The following is a 21,117-nucleotide window of genomic DNA, read 5'->3' on the forward strand; positions in this document are numbered from 1 at the left end:
TTAAGGCCCCACATCTCTGTGGCTTGAAAGCCAAGGATACTTGTGGCCTGGCCAGAAACTTCCCTCTTTTATTTCTTTTTTTTTTTTTTTTTTAATTTTAGGGACAGAGAGAGAGAAAAAAAAAGCGGAGGAGAGGGGCAGAGAGAGATAGAGAGAGAGAAAATTTTAAGAAGGCTCCACACTGCCAGCACAGAGCTTGATGCAGGGCTTGTTCCCACAACCCTGGGATCATGACCTGAGCTGAAACCAAGAGTTAGATGCTCAACCAACTGAGCCACCCAGACACCCCAGCAACTTCCTCTCATGACATGACTGTCCATGGACCTAGGCCCTTCTCAAACCACCTACTCACACCAGGCTTTCCACTTTGTGGAAACGAATGTCCTTGAGTTCCTAAAGAGATCACAACCTCTAGGAACAACTGAATGGGGCCTTCCCTGAAGCTCATGACAGACAGATACCCCTGACTTCCCATAACAGGAGTCAGTGGGTGGCTGCTTTCTGGTACACCTGGGCCAGCCCCAGAAGGAAGCAGGATCAGCCTGTCAACAAGGAAAGAGATCATCACACAGAATGAAAAAAGAGAGCATAGTGGTTGGAATCATCCACCACAAAAAGCTGGTAGCACAGGAAAAGGAATACACATATTCCTGAGATATACTTTACCAGTAAAACCTCTATTTCCCCTCCCTTTTCAGGAGAAAAGGAAAAAAATCCAGAGTCATGTAGTTCCCTTTATAGTTCATGATGGCAGCATTCATTCATAACAGCTCAGATATGATGGTAGTGGCAGTGGGGTGACCAAGTGGTCAAGTCACCTCAAAACGTGCACGTCTGTGTATGTACATGTGACAGCATGAGCTGGAGGGACAGGAAAAGCACAAAGGAACAACAACTTTACATATATGTATAAGAACAGTAAAACCTTGGCTCATGAGTAACTTGTTCTGCAAATGTTCCGCAAGACAAGCAAATATTTCTAATAAATTTTAACTTCATAAACAAGCAATTTCTTGCAATATGAGTAGTACATGACACCGAATGTCACATGATCACAACTGAGCCAATGGTTCTTCTCTCTGTCTCTCTCTCTCTGTCTCTCTCGCTGTCTCTCTCGCTGCAGGATTGTGGGTGATTGTCTCCCATGCTCAGATGCTCAGGCCATGGTGTTTGGCAGAAATCAGTGATTTTTCAGAATGTTGGAAGGTGCCAAAAACTAGTATTAGTGTATTTTTTGTCACTTCCAAGCACCTATGGACAGTCCTCTGCTTCATTCTAGGTCAGGCCGCCTGCAGATATAGACCCTTTCCTCTGCTGCCTTATTGCCAGTTACATTAAATACAGTCTCTGACAAGAATCTATGAATACTTTACTGTAGTCAACATCCGTGTGAGCATATACAATGGTCCCCGTGCAGAAAAAGATTCCATTGAGCCAAAAGATAGCAGTAATTCCATTAGTGATACTGAAAGTTGTCCTACACAATAGCCCTCCTCTCTCTTGTCTCCCTCACACCAGCCATGAAGGTTTTCAAAGGTAAATGCAAGTTAATTTGTTTATTTTTCTTTATATTTTGTATTTTCTTTATTATTTTGTATTATATTACAGCATTGCAATCACTTTTATATGAATATTTTGAGTTATGGAACGAATCATCTGAGCTTCCATTATGTCTTACAGGGAAATTCCCGTTGATATACAAGTGCTTTAGATTATAAGCGTGTTTCCAGAATGATTTATGTTCATAAACCAAGGTTTTATTGTATTTACAATCAAGTCTTTGTAATTTAAGCATAACTATTTCCTTGACCAATGCCAAAATAATCCAGAAGTCAAAGAATTTGGAACTGTTCTATATTCCAATTTTTTTAATTTAAAAAATAAAGGAAAAACCAATAAGAAACTTTATAGTCACAAATGGAACTCATTTGTCTCTTTTTTTTGCTCAAAGAATGGTGGTAAACTGAGTAAGCACTTCTTTTTCTTCTAATGTTTTATCTATTTTTGAGAGAAAGAGAGGGCGGGGGCAGAGAGAGGGGGCTAGAGGATCCAAAGCGGGCCCAGCACTGATAGCAGCAAGCCCAACATGGGGCTTGAGCTCATGAACCATGAGATCGTGACCTGAGTGGAAGTCGGATGCTCAACCAACTGAGCCACCCAGGCGCCCCCTGAGAAAGCACTTCTGACTGCAGTGGCACTCACACTGCATGGTAAGCACATCAACGGGAAACACACTAACTCTAGCTCTTGCCAAAAGGCCAACAACAAACAAAAACAAACACCAAAAATTAGACTGTGTCTCAAACAAGAAACCCTAAGGGGTACTCTGGCCAATGAAGCTCAGGTCTTCACACTGTATTTAATGTCCCAAGTCACAGCAGTTCCAGTGGCTCTCCAGAAGCATGTGCAAATTATGTGCTCCTTTCCCGCAGGGGTACTTTGGATAACAGCTTTTGAGCCATGCTCCATTACTTGAGCTCTGTTGTGCAGCCATCCCAGGAACAGGCTGCGGAGCGCTCCTCCTGATGTCAGTCCAATCAAGTCACACAGGACTCTGAACAGTCTCACTACGCCCACTGGCAGCAACCCACACCCTGTGGACCAGTAATGGGGGCAGAAAATAGCCTCACCCCCTCAATTCGAGTCTGTGAGCCACATTCAACCGCGTGAGCCCAGGCCCGGCACCTCACACTCACAGAAGAACGAAGGAAGACGTCGGGTAACACTCTGACAAAGCAAACAGTCCGCTGTGGGTGAATGGAAACGTACATTTCATAAACAACCTCCCGGAAAGCAGCGGATAAAAATAAACTGTCCTGGCCAAGAGGTGCACAACCTTCAGAGAATTCAGGAAAACATAAAACTGATGAGCCATTAAAATACCATCTTTGGGAAAATAACTGAAGAAATTTGTATCCCATGAAAGCAATCATAAAACCCCAGCCTCAATTCTAGCACACTGCCACCCCAACCATAATAAAGGACTACTAAGCTTGAACTCATCCTAACGAACCTGCTGCCTAAATATCTACCCGGGTTTGAGAAGCCAAAGTGTTCAGGGTGCACTTACAGGTTGTTCACTTACGTGAACAGAGAAGGCAAAACACCCAAGCAGTCCAGTCATTCCATTTCACAGATCATATAAACATGCTTGTTCTTAGAATCCGTTTACACTGCATTAAAAACTATGGGGTGCCTGGGTGGCTCAGTCGGTTGAGCGTCCGACTTCGGCTCAGGTCACGATCTCGCGGTCCGTGAGTTCGAGCCCCGCGTCGGGCTCTGGGCTGATGGCTCAGAGCCTGGAGCCTGCCTCCGATTCTGTGTCTCCCTCTCCCTCTGCCCCTCCCCCGTTCATGCTCTGTCTCTGTCTCAAAAATAAACGTTAAAAAAAAATTTTTTTAAATAAAAACTACAAAGTTAGAGGGGAAAAGGGACATGTCCATCCACAAACTTGACCCCCATGTTTGGGAAAGCTCCTCAGGAGAAGAGGAGCTCCCCGAAGTGCCCTGTCCTGGGCCCCCTGCATTACTACCGGTTCTGTCTGAACACTGAGCTGTTGTGTAGAGACCACAGGAGCTCCTGGAGCCCAAGGGTTCACAGGGACTCGTGCAACGAGGAACAGACCAATCAACTGGCCAATCGAGCAGGACGTTCCCAGCTATGGTGCTTATCGTCTTCGCCACCACAGAGCATTTACCAAGCTCTGTGAGGCACCCTGATGGGCTCTCTACAGAAAGCCTCAGGAACTTCCTCTCAAGATATGAACGCTGAGTGCACATATAAAAAACCCAAGCAACAGTATGAATGATAAACTCCCACTGCCTACCTGTCAGCTTTATGCAGCCCCAATTGTAGAAGTGACCACTCCCACTCCTAGCCAGTTGACAGCACTTGCTGGAGGGACACCTCGCCCAGAGATGCCTGAAGGAGGTGTCCCTACCCATCCCCCAGGTGTCCAGTGCCTGGGCGCCAGTCAGGAACAGTTCTGTGCTGTGATGAATGTTCCAGAACTCACCACTGGACTTCTGAAAGGTGGCTTTGCCCATCTTGCCTCCCTCACACTACTGAGAGTTCTTCCCATCTCATCTGCAGGAGCGGTGCCGCTCAGGCCAGCCACTACAAGCCCTTCCCAGGACACACTTCTCTGCCAAGTTGGCTCTCACCATCCAGGCCAAAGCTGAGTCACTGCTTATCCTCACTGGTCACTTTCCCAACATAATGTTTGATCTCAATTGTGCCATCAGTACTCTGAAGGCAAGACATTGCGAATATGCTTTATTCCAAACGCCTTATCAACAAAGACCAAGAGGGACAATACACCTGTCTCTGCTACTCTGCAGTTAGGGAGAAAGAGCATGACAGACGTCAGACAGTGGACGAGCCACAGAAGGTTTTGAGGCTTAAGGAATGAGCACCAGTAGCAAGTGGGACTTGTCAACATGAAACACAACTCCCTCTCAACGCTGAGCACCCCACACAACCACCTCAGAGACCTGAGAGACTAACCAGGCCCCCGGAATTCCCGTGTGATCACCCTAACGATTTCATAACCTGGAAAGGTTAGGTTTCCATGGGTTTCTTCCCTGTGGCTCTTACTCATAGAACCTAAGGAAGTATTTAAGCTCCAAGTTACCTATAGCAAAAGTTTATCACGTTCCTTCCACAATACTGTCAAAGAAAAAAGTAGCTTCAGTCTCTGATACTCTTGGCAAAATAGTACAGTGGGAAACTATGGGCAGCCAACAAGCCTAACTTAAATCCCCACTCTATCCCCTTCAAGTTGGGCACCTGGGCAGGTTATTTCCTTGATCCGGAGCCTCAGTTTCACTTTCTGTAAAACAGGGATTTGACGACAGGACCTCACGGGATTATTGGGAGAACCAGGGCCTGGAGACAGCACCTGACTTTTTACATGTTTCTTACCTTTCTCCCAGTACTCAACTACCCTTAAGTCTTGCCCTCTCTGGCCCAACTGCCTGTCAAAGGCACAGCAAAGAGAGATAAAGCCAGAGGGGTGAGGAAGACTTCCTGAGGAATCAGACCCTCATATAGATGGCTCCTTCTCACGCATTCACATGATTATTTATTTAAAACATATGAAGACAATCATTAAGCAACTATTAAAAATGAGGTTATGAAAAGTTTTTCAATTGCTTAGTAAACTGCTTACATAATATAAAGTGAAAAAAGGATACAAATTGTATGTAGAGTATGTCCTCGACCATGTTATTTTTTTTTTTTAACCATGTTTTTAAAAGACTGGAGGCACCTGGGTGGCTCAGTCAGTTAAGCATCCGACTCTTGGTTTCAGCTCAGGTCATGATCTCACGGTTCATTGAGTTGGAGCCCCACATCCCCGGTTTCGGATTCTCTGTCTCCCTCTCTCTCTGCCTCTTCCCTGCTCATGCTCCCCCTCTCTCTCAAAAATAAATAAAGAGACATTTAAAAATAATAATAAAATTAAAAAATTTAAAAAGACTCGAAACAAATACAGCAAACCTTAATACAGTGGCCACACTTGGTGGTATTGGTTTTCGCTTCTTCATTCTTTACAGAATGTATAAATTTCTACCATGAGCCGGTGTTATTTTTATATCGGAAAAAATACTTCAAACATGAATAATCTAAAAGGCCAGTTCTGTAATAGGTAAGATGAACAAGGAAAATTAGGTTTTAGCTCACACCCAAAGGGTTAGAACATTCTAAAACAACCACATACCCAGCCCAGCCCCCAATCAAGTTTTATTGTGGTTGTTGTTGATGTGAGGCCCAAAATTTCATTGATACTGTCAATTAAAATAATGATCATGTCAATTAAAATAATAATCCTGGGGCGCCTGGGTGGCTCAGTCAGTTAAGCGTCCGACTTCAGCGCAGGTCATGATCTCACACTCCGTGAGTTCGAGCCCTGCATCAGGCTCTGTGCTGACAGCTCAGAGCCTTGAGCCTGCTTCAGATTCTGTGTCTCCCCCTCTCTCTGCCCCTCCCCTGCTCATGCTCTGTCTCTCTCTGTCTCAAAAATAAATAAAAACATTAAAAACATTTTTTAAAATAATAATAATCCTGACAGCACAAAAACTTAAATCAAAATGCCTGAAATGCCTTTTAAGTGAAAATCTTCACTGCAGCTCAGGGTTCAGGGGTGGGTAAATAGAAGCTTGCGGCATGAAGAGAAGATTTTGGATTTGAGGGTTTGACTGGGTTCATAATGTCGGTGTCGTTTTCAAGAAAACAAGCAAATAATAAGAAAAAAAAACTACATACGTGAGCCCACTTGGCCATGTCTGTATTCTGCAACCAGGTGCATAGGAGACCAACTGGGCAGTTGACTCATAATGGACTTCCAGCTCCACTGTCAACCCAGTCAGAACCCAAAAAGAGATGGGCAAACATCCTGGCAGTCAGGATCACAGGTGGAGACAGACAGGTGCTGCGAAGGGCATGACTGTGTCTTCCCAAAACCGCTTTGTTGAAACCATAACCACCCTTCCTGTGATGGTCTCAGGAGGTGGAGCCTTTGGGAGGGGACTGGGCATGAGGGGTGGAGCCCTATGATGGCATCACTGCCCTTGTAAGAGAAAGAGACCAGGCCCTCTCTCTCCCTCTCCACTGAGTGAGCACAAGGAGCAAGACGGCAGCTGTCTGCAAGCCAGGAGGAGACTCACCAGTCACCAAATCTGAGGCCACCTTGATCTTGGACTTATATAAAGTGCCCAGAGTTGTGAAAAATTAACATCTGCTGTTTAAGCTGCCCAGTCTGTGGTATTTTGCTATGGAGCCCAAACGGACTAAGACAGATGGCTCAGTGAAATTAAGATCATTTGGAAGGCGTTTAATAGAGGGACTACTTACAAGGGGACATGGAGGAACCATGAAGACTACGGGGGACCTCCAGGTTGGCAGCAAATCGGCTGTTCATATCTAAGGCCCCAGAGGAAGGAGCTCGCGAACATGCACCAAGACACCACAGGGGGGCACTGAACTGCAGCCCACGGACAGGGCCAGTGGGGAGGTCACAGCTGGGAGGGAGCCCAGAGGAAGAAACCTCAGACTTCCTTCTTCCTTCTCAGTGCCTCCTGGTCTCCCACTGCCAGCAGACCAGCAGATGAGGGGCCAGACGGCAAGGGAGTGGCCACAGGGTGCACAGAACAGCTGTGGCCATGGGCAGGGCAAGGAAGGGCAGAGCGCGCCCCCAACACAGGGAGAACACCAGGCCACATCCTACCAACAAATCAAGCAGCCGGCTCTGGACTCTTCGGCCAAACACTATTTCTTGCATAGAAATCTAAATATTGGGCTATATTACTCTATATTACCATTTTCCCTTGCCAGAACTATCAGCTTATTTCTTATTTAGCCCTCTGATAAATGACTGCTCTTCACTTTTATTTATAAGTGTTCCTTATAGTATTTGCCAGTCTCACCTTGACCTCATACATTTTATTTGTTGTTTCAATTTCTAGCAGAACTGCTTTTTCAAAATGCTGAAAAGTCGTCATGTTAGAGCTAACAAGAGAAAATACTGGTTTTGCTCCAGATCTATTTCTTTCGGCTTTGGAAGCAAAACTCTGGCTTCCCAAGGGCTGAAATGAGTAAAAGACCATGGGAATTCCAGTCTTCCTGGGGCGATGAGGAAACCGATTTGGACAGTGGCTGGCCACTGGACCACAGGCAGAATGAGAGTCGGGACCAAGTTTTTAGGGAGTCTTGTGTAAGTCGCTTTCTTTTCATGCTTCACAAAGCACACAGCCAGGACTGTGAACTGCATCTCATTTTGAAATTGTTTTCAAGACTCTTCTTTTGTTTACCAAATAATTGATGAGCACAATTATAAACATTTATTTTCCGTAGATTCCCTCCTAGCAACTGGTGCCATTGCTGCGCTGAAGTCATCCCGTGGAAATCCACTAATGGACAATCTCAAATCTGCGCCTAATTGTTTCATGTGTTCCCATCACTAATGAGGGTGTAATTGTAAGTTTCCAGAGAAGAAGCACAATGTCCTATATTTCACGATTCTGGTGTCCTCCAGGCATCCAGCATAATTCACCGTATCTGTTTCAATTAATAGATGAGATCGATTCTGTATATGGGGTCTGATGCTTTGCAATGCTCCCTGGAATTTCACAAGAGATGGACCTCCCCATTCCCTGAGCACTGATGACAAAAGCAGGTGCCCTCCCTTAGCAACAGACTGTGCCTAGCCTACTGCTGTTCTGCACCCCTTCTCAACATGCCTGTGTCCAGTGCATGGTCCAAAGGCAAGGACACAGAGTGAAAAGGCAGGGACAGGGCCAGCTGACATTTGTGGATATGGGCTGCATGCCAGACAGGGTGCTCAATGCTTTACATCCTCATCTTATAACTGAAACAAAATTACATGAACTTGGCATTTTATTCCCATTTTACAGATGAGTAAAGAGATATGAGGCAACTCACCCAACTCACATGGCTGGAGACAACAGGCCAGGCAGCCTGGACCCTCAGGTCTTACTCCCAAACCTGAGCCTGGTGACCTGCTGGAGGGGAAGCAGCCTCAACCCTGCGGGTCGGTCCTTCCAAACACACCTGGGAGATAATCTTGGAGGGAACTAAATCACACATTCAAAAATATTTTAGGGAAAATAATGCTCTGGGTGTTAGCTACAATTTTCCACAGTTAGAAACTGCAAAGAGATACACTGGTAACGAACAACTGGCACGTTTTCCCACAAACTATTTCTCCAAATTTCATCTAAAAATATGACTATGAATTCAAATGAGCCAGAGAAACTTCTGAAATTTATATTCAGATGCACTAAGGTGTGGATTTACTATTTATCTTACATTTTAAGTGCCTGTGGCCGCAGGTACTAGCAGTGTTGGCGGTGTGCACTTACTTAGCTCAGGGTTTAAGCTCCTGCAAAAGTAAGCACTTCATCTCCACGGAGAAAAGAGCGTGAGCATGTTGAAACAGCACACCGAGCCGAGCACCTGACCCTGGCTCCCCACAGCCTCAACAGCAGGCCCCACACTGAGTCCTGCAGAGCTCATCTCTAACCGAGGAACCACGTCCAAGGCGCAGTGAAGAAGGCATCTCGGGGTGCGCCCTCCTGCGATGGAGGAAGGGGAGCACAGACTGTGATGGTTCACCATGAGAACGTTTCCTTCAGTTCCAGGTTCAAGGCAGAGCCATCTCTATGCAGAGCCCACCCATGTCCGTCTGCTTCATCTGCTCTGGGCACCGGGGACATCTCACTGCTGAGCCATCAGTGTGGCAAAAATCTGGACTTCAGTTTGGTGTGGTTGGGACCAAGGCCCAAGTGTGACTGCTGCACCATGGGCACTCTGCCTCCCTCCCCGTCTGACAATGCCCAGGGGCCGGGGCTGCAGCTGCGCCCTGTCGGAACTGGCCCGCTGCCAGCCTTCTCTCTCTGCTGCCTTGCTGGTCCTTGATGCTGCAGCGTCCGCTTCAGTGTCACCTGCCATCTCCCCGGGAAGAGCCTCCCACCCCTAAGTCACTGACATCTCCTTTAATCAGAAGCCTTATTGGCCGGTGCTTAGCCCGAAGGAGCCGGCTGCAAGCCAAGCTTCCCTGGGGCTGTGACAAAGGTCGGCTCCCTACTTGCTAGTGTACAATGCAGGTTTACACATTGGGCCTCGGTGGGCAACGAGGAGCCAGGCCGCATAGACCCTCCATGATCTGAGGAATGGAGGGGTTTGTGCCGTGGTAAGGTCAGATTTCTGAGGAGAGCTTTTCTCCTCCCCAGGCCCCGGCATGCACCCTCAGGATATTTGGCAAGCACGGAACTTGGGGACATCTGGAACTTCACCATCCCTCACCCGGGACAGAGGCAGCCCACGAACCGTGGGACTGCAGGGCAGTGACATGGTCATTCGTGCCTCCCTGGGGACACCGAGGGTGCTCAAACACCTCCCACCACTGATGCCTTTTCCACCCTTAAAACCTCATGAGTTTTTCCTTTACTTTGGAATAACTGAACAAACATTCTAGGCCTACATCCATCTCCAGTGTTACACGCTCAGTGTTGGTCAGCTGACATCTGGTGATAATACATCACATCTATCGAGTATTTATTGAGTCCCCGTCACAAAGTGCTTTCCATAAATGACCGTATTTAATCCTCACAGCATCCTGCAAGATAGAAGTCTCATTTTACAGATGAGGCAGCCACGGCTGTGAGAGGCTAAGTGATCTGAGGCTGCACACAGCCAGTAACTGGTGCTGGGATTCAAATCCAGGTCTGACCCTGATCCTGTGGTCACAAAATACCTCAGGAAATAACTCTCTCAGAGTGCCTGGCACTCCAGGTACTTCATACAACAGTTTTTCTGCCTCTCCTTTTGAAAACAAAGGATAAATGTTTTGTCATAAATGTCAGAGTGACTTCACTTGGCTTCTCTGGGCCATTTCCTCGCCTTGTACGTCTGAAGCGCAGACAGCGTTAACATGTGGTGTTGGTAACGCCATCGGCACCGGTATTTGGCATCATCATTCTGAGAACCCTGGGCTGCAATGACAGACAGCCCGCTGGGGTGGACCTGCCCAGAAGCACTGTAAACATAACTTGTCTGAAGTTAAAGTCCAAATGCCAGCAAATTCAGTTATTCTGCTGGATACTGGCCAGTCTCCCACCAGGCACTGCAGCCCAAGGGTCAATGCGCCCTCTCTTCTGGCACCCTCTGTACTGGGCCTGAGGGTCACTTCCAGGAACAAGGTGTCAGGCTCCCAAGTGAGGTGAGCACACACATGAAACATCATCATGACAGAAAACCGGCTTCAGTTCCCAGGAGTAAATATTCAGATTCCATGGCCATCTGGCTGCCATTTCACAAGCTCTTTGCAAAATCTGGCTATAATTCTACCAAGTCATGAACATTAGTTGATGCTTTTAAGGTTTAGCTAAGTGAGTTGAAGAAAATCAAAATACTTGCTAAAGTTCACCACAACTGAGAACCAAAAGAGGTTGCAATGCTCACAGAAGGAGAAAGTGTTATGGGGAGGGGCATCCGATTTCAGGGAAACCAGAAAAAGATAGAAGAACTCAAAGACAGCAAAGTTTTACCCATGTGCATGGATGACACGTGTACAGAATGAGATAAATCAGAACTGCTGTTAAATTATGGCTTATTACGGGGTGCCTGGGTGCCTCAGTCGGATGAGCGTCCGACTTCAGCTCAGGTCATGATCTCACGGCTTGTGAGTTCGAGCCCTGAGTCAGGCTTTGTGTTGACAGCTTAGAGCCTGGAGCCTGCTTCGGATTCTGTGTTTCCCTCTCTCTCTCTCTCTGCCCCTTCCCCACTCACTCTGTCTCTCTCTCTCTCTCTCTCAATAAATAAATGCATTTAAAAAAAATTTTTAATCATAGCCTGTTACATCAATTTATGAAGCAAACTAGTCTAAGCTACCTTAGACCACAAACACTGCTTTACTCCAAGAATTCATTTACAGGTACACCTGGGTGGCTCAGTTGGTTGAGCGTCCAACTTTGGCTCAGGTCATGATCTCATGGCTCGTGAGTTCAAGCCCCACGTCGGGCTCTGTGCTGACAGCTCAGAGCCTGGAGCCTGCTTCAGATTCTGTGTCCTCCTCTCTCCCTCTTCTCTGCGCCACCCCCCCTCGCTGTCTGTCTGTCTCTCTCTCTCTCTCTCTCTCTCTGTCAAAAATAAATAAAAAATAATTTTAAAACAACATTTAAGAATTCATTTAGAAACTACCAAATTATGTGCTAATTACTAACATTTATATATATTTCTCAAGATCCTGAAGGAAGAACAGGAGACAAAACAAAAAAGAAAAAGAAAAAGAAAAAAGTGTGTCTATCTGGCTTTAGTTTACATTCTTCAAAAAAATGAAACAACATATTTTCTAGATTTTTCATCAGTTCCAAAAACCCAGCATCCTTATTTTGTATGTCTTACTGATTTGTCATTCTTATCTGGGGACATCAGAAAGCTATGCACATACTGGCTGGACACACGGTCTGTTTGCTCTTGTACGTATCACTGTGGGTGAGAATAAACGGAAGCACAAAGAAGGGATCTGCCCACAGACATCTAGTCTAGCTGACGAGGAAGAGAGCATGAGACCTGCTGTGCTCCAGATCCAAGCTCAACCCAGCACACCTATCTTTCTTCTTCTAATATTAATGTTTTTCTCAGTGTGTCGAACATTAATGATAAAAAACTTCAAAATTGGGTTTTATACAATACTAATACACGCTGACAGCAAATCTGTGCCTTTAGGTTCTGTTCGTGAAGAAGGGCTCCTTTTCCATTTATCAAGGTTTTGTTGTGGAATTCCAGAAGTCTCTATGAAAAGAAGAGCCAGACACTGTTGAAAATCCAAATTCATCAAGCCCTGAAGTATGAAGGGCACTGCCTGGGAGGAGACCCACAGTGGGTAAAGGGTGTGCCCCCTTCGACGGCCCCACACCACCCCCCCCCCCCAGACAATGAGCACTGTGGACTGGAGGAAAGGTATGAAAAAATGCCCCAAAATCACATTTTCAAATACTGTTGAGTCACAAGGTCTACTGAGTAGACTCCTTTGTCAGAGTTCATTTGAAGAAAAGATTCTTCTGCTTTAAAAACCCTCGTCTGTTCAACCCATTCACTTTTCAAACAAGACAAGTGAGATCCAAAGAGATGAAGGTGTAGCCGAGGTCCCTGGCCAAAGCTTCCATGTTGGCCTTGCTTGCCAGGCACAGCCCTCTCCCACCCTTACATCCACGGAAGCCTCTTGGGAAAGTGGGTGAAGAAATGGAAAGAGTGAGGGGAAGGCAGTCGCCCATGCCCCATCACCACCCAAAACGTACCCCTCTCATCATTGGTTTCATTTCACAAAACCCTCAAAAAGATCCACATGCCATATATGTCTCAATATTTTTGTTTTTCATTTCCCTTTTTATAGTAACTGAAAACACCCTGATATATAATGAAAAAGCAGGATTGAGAGGAACTGCATTACCTGCATTCAAGATGGCAGACTATTTAAAATCATAATATTGGCACTGTAGGACATGCAGATACGAACATGAGCGTACACGAAGTGCTGCATTAGCCAAAACCCCACTGTATTTGTGTGTGAGGCCTAACTGCAAATGTAACGAATGCTATGAAATATTTAACACAAATACTCAGAGCCCTGCTCATAGGCCACATCAAGCTCCATTCAGGGTACTCAGCTTGTATTAGAGGGAGCGGGCAGCCCTTCATGTGTTGAATCTGTAAGTGATCTCAGAATTTATCAGAGGAAAGCATTGGGATACCTCCTGGAGTAAGTCTTTGGTGTTCTTCGCCCAATTCGTAACTTGAAGAGCCTATTTTACTTCCTATATAATAGCTTACCTCTCATTTGCAAAAAGCACAGTCAAGTGTGTGGACTGTTCCGGGCAGGGCTAACTTATCATGACCCCTCCTCAATAGTCTCTGAATGTCCCTGTGGGAGGAACACAGCCCTCCTCCCCCACACGATGCTTATCACTGGACACCAGAACCCATGTTCACTGAACTCGGTACACTCCTTCCCCAGAAGGTACTCCCAAGTTCCAAGACCTCAGAGAGGTGTCAGGGGCCAAGGTTCCTTGTCTTCTTCAGGTAGGAATAAAGACCAGGGGTAGAATGGTGTCTTGCTCTGAACCTGGCATTTAAAGAGTGGGCTGCACAGATGTCACCCTGGACTCCCCATTTTCCACCACAAACTTTCCAAGAATAACAACAAATCTCAGATGATGAGATGGCATGCTGCCCTCAGCTGCTCATTCAAAATGTGCAGCACCCTTCCACACCTCCTGCGAAACTTGGTTTGCCACTGGACAGAATGCCCGTCTCCACCAGACACTTGGCCACTGTCGGTCCCCATTGCAGCCAGGACCTTTCTCATTATCTAGTCAGCTTTGTTTGAGAATTTGATGGGTCCCCTTTCCCAGCCTTTACTTAAAAGTTTTTTAAATTCATCTCACCACCATCCTTTTAAAGAGTTAAACAGGAATAGTTTAACTCCCCAGTTCTTAGTACTCAACCCTCTATCCAGCTGAGTAACATCACAGAGCAGTTAGACAAGTAAAAACATGTAAAAAACATTGAGTCAGCTGGCTTTTGGGGGAACTACCATTCTGCTTCCCATCTGGCTTACATCACAGGGACACCAGGAGGCATGACGAGCAGGTGGCACACAGCATTCCATCATCAGCCTTTCCAGGCTCATGCCACCACCACTGAATCAATGCCCAGCTGAAACCAATGATGGTCAAAAGGGTAGGCACAGCCACTCACTAATTCCGTGTCAGTGTTTCATCAAATACTTCATCTATCCCCAGAATAACTTGTCAGACTACACATAAACTCACCAGTAAGATTTCTCGTCCCTTACATTAATTCTACTTTCAAGTAAAACTTCATGGCATCATTTCTTTCTGTTTTCTACACCTTCCCAGGATTGATATGGTCACTTTTCCATAACAGATTGGTGTGGGGGGGGCCATCTCAAAATATGATCCATTAGACTGCTTACCGGCCCTTCATGCCAATGAATGAAGAGGTGCAGCAACGTAAGACCCTCAAGTGGGGAAATAGGAAGCCCACAGTCAAGGAGTGAGCAGCAAATTCTCTACTGCTCCAGAACCACTGTCACCCTGGCATCTTATTATGTCTCTTTTTCCTTTAAGACTCTCAAATTTTACAAGATGTAATTTAGCAGTATTTTCTTGCGAGGGCTACAGACCACAACTGGGGCAGATGCCCATAAACACCTAAGCCAGGTGAACTGGGGCCCACTGGGCAAAGGCACAGGACCATTAGGCTGGACCTTGCCCTCCACACCCTCACTGTGAGGGACCATGTGTCCTTCTTTGTGCCTCTGGACACACTTCCACCATATAGGGTTCAGTTCTGACCTGAGGCCGACGCAGTGAATTCTTCCTCATAAACTCAAATGTCCAGGGGTGGGGACTTTGCCCAAACAGAAGTGCATGATCAGTTTCTTTGCAATGGTTCCTTGGATCAGCCCATATAAACTATGTAATCTGGTGAGTTTTTCTTTTTGCTTTGGCTGCCAGGAAGAGCAGAGCTCACTTGAACATCAAAACACTGCTGTGTCACCACTGTTAACAAGGCATCTCCATTGTAACTGAAACATCTGCACTCCAGACCTTTGCCAAAATATTTGACCTTCAGCAGCCCGCAACTGAACTCCAGATGACTAGCTTGCTGATGGAGATCTTTTGCCCCACTGAGTCGTTCCAGTCTGCAATGTGCTCTTCATTATTTTATTTACTCTTCCCAGTCTTAAAGGGTAGGCACTGCAGCCCCCCATTTTCCTTTTGAGGCAACGTAGACTCAGAAATGTAGCTTGAAAAGGGGCATTTCAGGGACACTTGGCTGGCTCAGTCAGTTAAGGGTCCAACTCTTGATTTTGGTTCAAGTCATGATCCCAGGGTCGTGGCATTAAGCCCTGCATCGGACTCTGTGCTGAGTGTAGAGCCTGCTTGGGATTCTCTCTCTCTCTCTCTCTCTCTCTCTCTCTCTGTCCCTCCTCACATGCCCTCCCCTACCCCCCTCACACATACATGCTCTCTCTTGGGATTCTCTCTCTCCCTCTGTCTCTTTTTCAAATTAAAAATAAAGGGGGGGTGGCATGTCAAGCACTCACTCCAGGAAGAGCCCCAGGTCCTATCCTAGTGCCCAGTAGGCCTCAAGAGAGCCATACCCAGAGACTCCCACCATCAACCTAAGAGAGTTCACCCAACAAGTGGACAGCAACAAGGCTGGAGGCTAACATCCAACCTACTTCATGGTTTAAGGGAGATTTTCAGATGGCAAAGGAGCACAATAACAAGAAATGAAGGGTCTGGAAACTGGCTGTGTCCTTTTGGGGGAAAGTAACAAGGAGTCATGGTTATTTAATTCACCCACTTGGGTGAAAGGTATAGAGGACTTGGCTTCAGTTCAACATATAGAGAACTTTCTAGCATCTTGAGATTTCCACCTGCCCCAGAGATGGGAAGTCCCTGCAGCATGAGCTTTGAGCACAGCTTCTGACCTTGTAATAAGTCACTGCTGGCAACATGTAAATGCCTTTGCAGGTATGTCCAGCTAGCTGCCCTCCATGTCCTCTGCAAGCAAGTGGTCACTGAACAGACACAGCCTCTGTCCCCTAAGTAATAATAAATGCATTATCTCTGAGGTACTCAGAAGGCCAACTAGAGAGGAAAGCGACTGTGGAATGACCCTGGATAGCAACTCCAGCCACTGGCCCCACCCAGAGGCCCAGCTGTCCCCAGTGCCAATAGCCAGCAGGGGTAAGGGCTTGCATGCGACTTCTAACCTTGGGGCCACCATCATCACACAATCACTCTCCCGGGGTGGTATATGTAATGGGTATGTATGAGGAAGGTAGATCAGGCGTCCCTAATGCCCCCACCTCACAAGTGACAGAATCCAGAACAAGTGTGGGAGGACACATAGCTAAGCAGCCTCCAGAATTCACAGTGCTACCCTCATGCCTGATTTTCCCATCTGCAGACCCCAGAGTCACTGTCCCCAAAGGTTTCTTCCTCCTACACACCGCAAACCAGCATGGGGAGTCGATCCCATGGCATTTAGCTGTAGGCAGAGAAAGTCAAATTTCTTTCTATTGCTTGATTTATTCTTGCTTAGTTTTCTTGGAGACCAGTGACCCTTAGAATCGCTCCTGTGATCTGCTAATGGGTCAGGCAGGCAGCTGATTCATGTTCGAAATACAAGGACCCTTTAATGAAAAGTACTCCTAGGAAAGTTGAGTTCATGGCTGTAAGCCAACATTCCCTGTCTGGCCTCTGAAGCTGCCTCAAATGTCTTACCTGGCAGCACTGCTCCATCCGCAGTATTGCAGACATTTTTTAAAGACTGTACATCAAGACTAATCAAAATGGCCTTTGGGGCGCCTGGGTGGCGTAGTCGGTTAAGCGTCCGACTTCAGCCAGGTCACGATCTCGCAGTCCGTGAGTTCGAGCCCCGCGTCAGGCTCTGGGCTGATGGCTCGGAGCCTGGAGCCTGTTTCCGATTCTGTGCCTCCCTCTCTCTTTGCCCCTCCCCGTTCATGCTCTGTCTCTCTCTGTCCCAAAAATAAATAAAAAAACGTTGAAAAAATTTAAAAAAAAAAAAAAAAAAAAAAAACAACAAAATGGCCTGAGACAGTCATGACTCCTAGGCATGACATTGCCCACCCACAGCACTGGGTACCCAGGAGCAAGTGAGAAGCCCAGCAGGGAGTGGCATGAACTCAGATGCCTCCAGGCTGAGGGCCTCTCTAGTGCCCAGACCAAGAAGAGGTAGTCACTACCCTGGCCACCACCTAGGAGGAGACAGGAGTGATTGGGCTGAACCAGGAAGGGAAGCTTTGGGATAGTACATTGTAATGAATGAAACTCAGCAAACACCAGAACCTGAGGTCTGTACTGACACCATCTCCTAGGAAAGACCTTCCAGAACCCTCTGCCAGGCTCCTCCACACGGCAGCAAAACCCCCTTCACTCAGAGAAGGACCAGCCCTCTGCCATAGAGCCATTCTTTGATGTGGGGTGCAGCAGTAGGCTGGCGCCCAGGAAAGAGGCCCAGGGATGGAGTCTAATGTTGATCTGTAAATTCTCTTCATCCAACACGAGGACAGGCATGTACAAACAGGACTTGGATTACCATGGGAGAGGAAGGAATACTGGGTAAATAATGTTTGCATCAATGATTCAGCCTTTTTTTTAAAGAAAGACAGAATCTTGTTCTTAGAAACGAAGCTGACATGAACCTCCCATAGTGAGTCACAGGTGGATGGTTTCTCCCACTACAGTTCGTCAGCGAATGAAGTCCCTGACATTAACTGAAAACCTGTCCCGTTCAACCTGAGGTCAGCCAGATCCAGTGCCCAGCTGGGATGAAGCAAAGGAGGGTGCTGTGACAACCTGTAGCTGCCTTGGTGTGACCTGGGTCTCAGCAGTGTCCAGGCAACAGCAGCCAAGACCAATCCCGGACATCCCTGCCCAGGTCTCTCTCCTGCCAAAGAGCCCATGGAGTGGGCGTTCTTGTCCCTCCATAAAAATCTATTTTTAAGTCATATTTGCACTTGGAATGCAGAGACAGAAAACAGAACAGTTGTCCCTCCTCCCCAGTTGTCTCTGCGGATCCAATTCCTCTGTAAATAATGCAAGGGCGGTGGATTCACAAAAGGCCAACGGATCTAGAAACTCCAAGGGAAGGAAACCCGGAGGGCACAAAATACGGCCTCGCATCAGTTACAATGACAGCACTGAAACAAATCTAAGACCAGCAAAGGCCAGGCAGCTGGGAACGGGGCTCAGGCAGCCACTTCCTGGCTGGTCCCCACAGACAAGCCCTCCACCTGGGACACCCACTGTGCAGGCCAGGAGAAGGTCTGCTACTACTCATCCAAACTGACATGGAGCTCACAGGCTATCAAAGGATTGTGAGGAGACCACAGGCATACGGCTGTAATTAAAAATGAACAAGGGGCACCTGGGTAGCTCGGTCAGTTAAGCATCCGACTTCGACTCAGGTCATGATCTCACAGCTTGTGAGTTCGAGCCCCATGTCAGGCGCTGTGCTGACAGCTCAGAGCCTGGAGCCTGTTTCAGATTCTCTGTCTCCATCTCTCTCTGCCCCTCCCCTGCTCATGCTCTCTCGCTCTCTCTCTCTCTCTCTCTCTCTCTCAAAAATGAATGAACATTAAAAAAAAAAAATGAACAAGATAAAGCACCTGCTCATGGTCCCTCAGCTCCAGGAGGCTGACCTCATCACACCCTATATTCAGACCACTCTCTGCTCCTGCCCCTCTGTACCCCAGGAAACCCACAGAGGCTGCTCTGGCACCAAGTAACCCAGACCCCTGACCCCACCCCTTTCAGCTCAGCTGCTAAGGCTCTAATGCCAGTCCCAACCATGGCACCTCAGCATTCCCCATGGAAAATGCCTCTGCAATCCTACGACCCCCCCATGGAATCTCCTAAAGACCATACAGGCGGACCGCAAGCAAGCTCTGTCTCCATGGATGACTCGGACAAACTCTCCTATCTCCTGTCTCATCTCCTCTACACAAAGACCCACCACTCATGGATATGCTGCCCCGTGGACAAGCTGCCATTCATTCTCCCACATGTTGGGGGAGGAGGAGCAGGATGACAGTGAGGAGAAGAGGGGAGGAGAGGGGAGCAGAAGGGGTGCAGAGGGGAGGAGGCCCACAGAGCAGGGAGAGGTGGGAAAGTGTTGTGAGCACAGACTTTGGCCACAGCCCATCTGGAACAGGTCCCAAATCTGCTGCTGTACTTCCTCATCTGTAGGCTTCCTCATCTGTACAAATGAATTTATTGTGAAAATAAAAAAAGAAAATGCCCATAGAGCTTTTCAGATTGCTGTAAATGTTAGTTACTATTATTGAGTGGATTTTAAAGTATACTTCTACAACTTTTTCTACGTAGCTGGGTTGATTTGACTCGGTGCTTGTTTTAGGAGATATAACCCTTTCTCTTAATTCCCCATGATGGCACGGGGGGCTGATGTGAGCCAAGACTGAGAGCCTGAAACCCTGAAGTGCTTCCATCTCTGTCTGGTCCAGGAGGAATGTGAGCCTTGAACAAAGGCCCAAGGTTGGGATTTTTCTCCACTGCCTGCCGTGGGTCCAGGAACTCCGGCAAGCTAGCTCCACTGACAAGGCTGAGAGCCAAGTGATTCTAGGATCACCTTCCAATCACAGGCTTTCCTATGAACCCTCCCTGTCCCCAGGCTTTTGGAGCTACAGCCAGACCCCAACGTGGCTCTCATTGGGAAATTGTTCATGAACACCTGATGCAGCATCTCTTAATATGAGCGGTTTCTGAGCCTGAAATGAAGCAAGCCCCTTAGTTAAATAAACACCCCCCTCTACCTGCAGGACATAAAATCCCAGATAATCCACAAATCATGCTGCAGGGTAAGAACAGTCAGATTTAGCCAGAGAACTCTGCTTACCCTGCCCCACAATGAGCCCACAGGGCACAAAAGTCCAATCTGCCTCAACAATAAAAGTCAAAGAACTATCAGGGATCAATGTAAGTGGGCTCTCCATTCCAGAGTGACTGAAACCAGGAGATGACAGTAAAAGCCACAAAACTCACCAAGGGCACTGGTAGGGAGAATGGCAGAGGCTGCCCCTGAATTTGGGAGCGGTAGATTTAGGACAGACAAGATGCAGAACAAGAAAACCCAGCAGGGTCAGGAAGAACCTGGCTTCTTGAGGGTGGGGACTGCATCTGCTGTCTTTGGTGTCCAAATGCTCAGCCAAGCCCAGCATGCAGGAATGGTCCATAAACATGGATGTTCCAGAGATAATTCCAGTTTTCTTTTCCTTGTTTTTATTCTCTTCCAAAGAACCTATTATGGGAAGAAACTGTGGTCCTGCCCTGGAAAGCAGAATCCTCAGCCCTGATTCCCCAGCCCCTTGGGAGCACCATAGGAAGGTACTCTATGAGTGAGCACTTTGGACCGTCCTCCCCTAGAGATCCAGAGTTAGCATTCCCGGAACTGTGCAACGCCTGGCATCAGGCTAACCACTTAACAGAAGCAAAGCAAGTTGAGTTGTTTTTCCCATGTCTTCTGTGGATGAAAACCTCATCAGTCTGTTCTCTTGGTGAGGCACTAAAGATGAGGGAGCGTGAGGCAAGCTTGGGGGGCAAAGCAAAAGCTAGCACCCCCTCCCAGCCCAGGTGGGATCTGTGTGATATTCCTTGGACACTCCCAGCTACCCCAAAACAGAAAAGGACAAGACAAACAAACAAACAAATGGCTAAACTGATAAGAGCTTCTACCAGTTTACCAGAAAAAGGCAATCCCATCATACCCTGAAGTCCAGAAAATCCCTACTGTCTTAATGTTAATACTTTGCTAGAGGGAAAAACAACCTTAGCTTGACAAAAGCTAGGCCTCCAGTAAGTCTTCAGCATGTGACAGTCTCTTTGAAAACTCCCTCTTGGCTTTATCTCCCTCGACTCCATAAAATGGTCACCCCCACACACACACACTTACTGGGCAGCTCTTCCTGCCCACGGGTCCTGTCCCCAGGCTTTAATAAAATCACCTTTTTGCACCAAACAT

General features: G+C 47.1%; 1 protein-coding gene across 8 annotated transcripts in view; it reads right to left on the reverse strand.

The window, feature by feature from the left end:
• Positions 1–21,117, reverse strand: part of PTPRN2 (protein tyrosine phosphatase receptor type N2) — an 811,978-nt gene that overhangs the window by 762,032 nt on the left and 28,829 nt on the right. Inside the window, exon 1 of one of the 8 annotated variants that reach the window (XM_042927241.1) lies at positions 6,265–6,468. The exons of the other annotated variants lie outside the window; for them this stretch is intronic. Coding sequence (XP_042783175.1) covers positions 6,265–6,334 — 70 coding nt within the window. The 5' untranslated portion in view covers positions 6,335–6,468. Of the gene's footprint in view, positions 1–6,264; positions 6,469–21,117 lie in introns of those variants that run through there. 8 annotated transcript variants of the gene reach the window in all.

Source organism: Panthera leo, chromosome A2, assembly GCF_018350215.1.
Source record: "Panthera leo isolate Ple1 chromosome A2, P.leo_Ple1_pat1.1, whole genome shotgun sequence".
In the NCBI taxonomy this organism is placed as follows: domain Eukaryota; kingdom Metazoa; phylum Chordata; class Mammalia; order Carnivora; family Felidae; genus Panthera; species Panthera leo.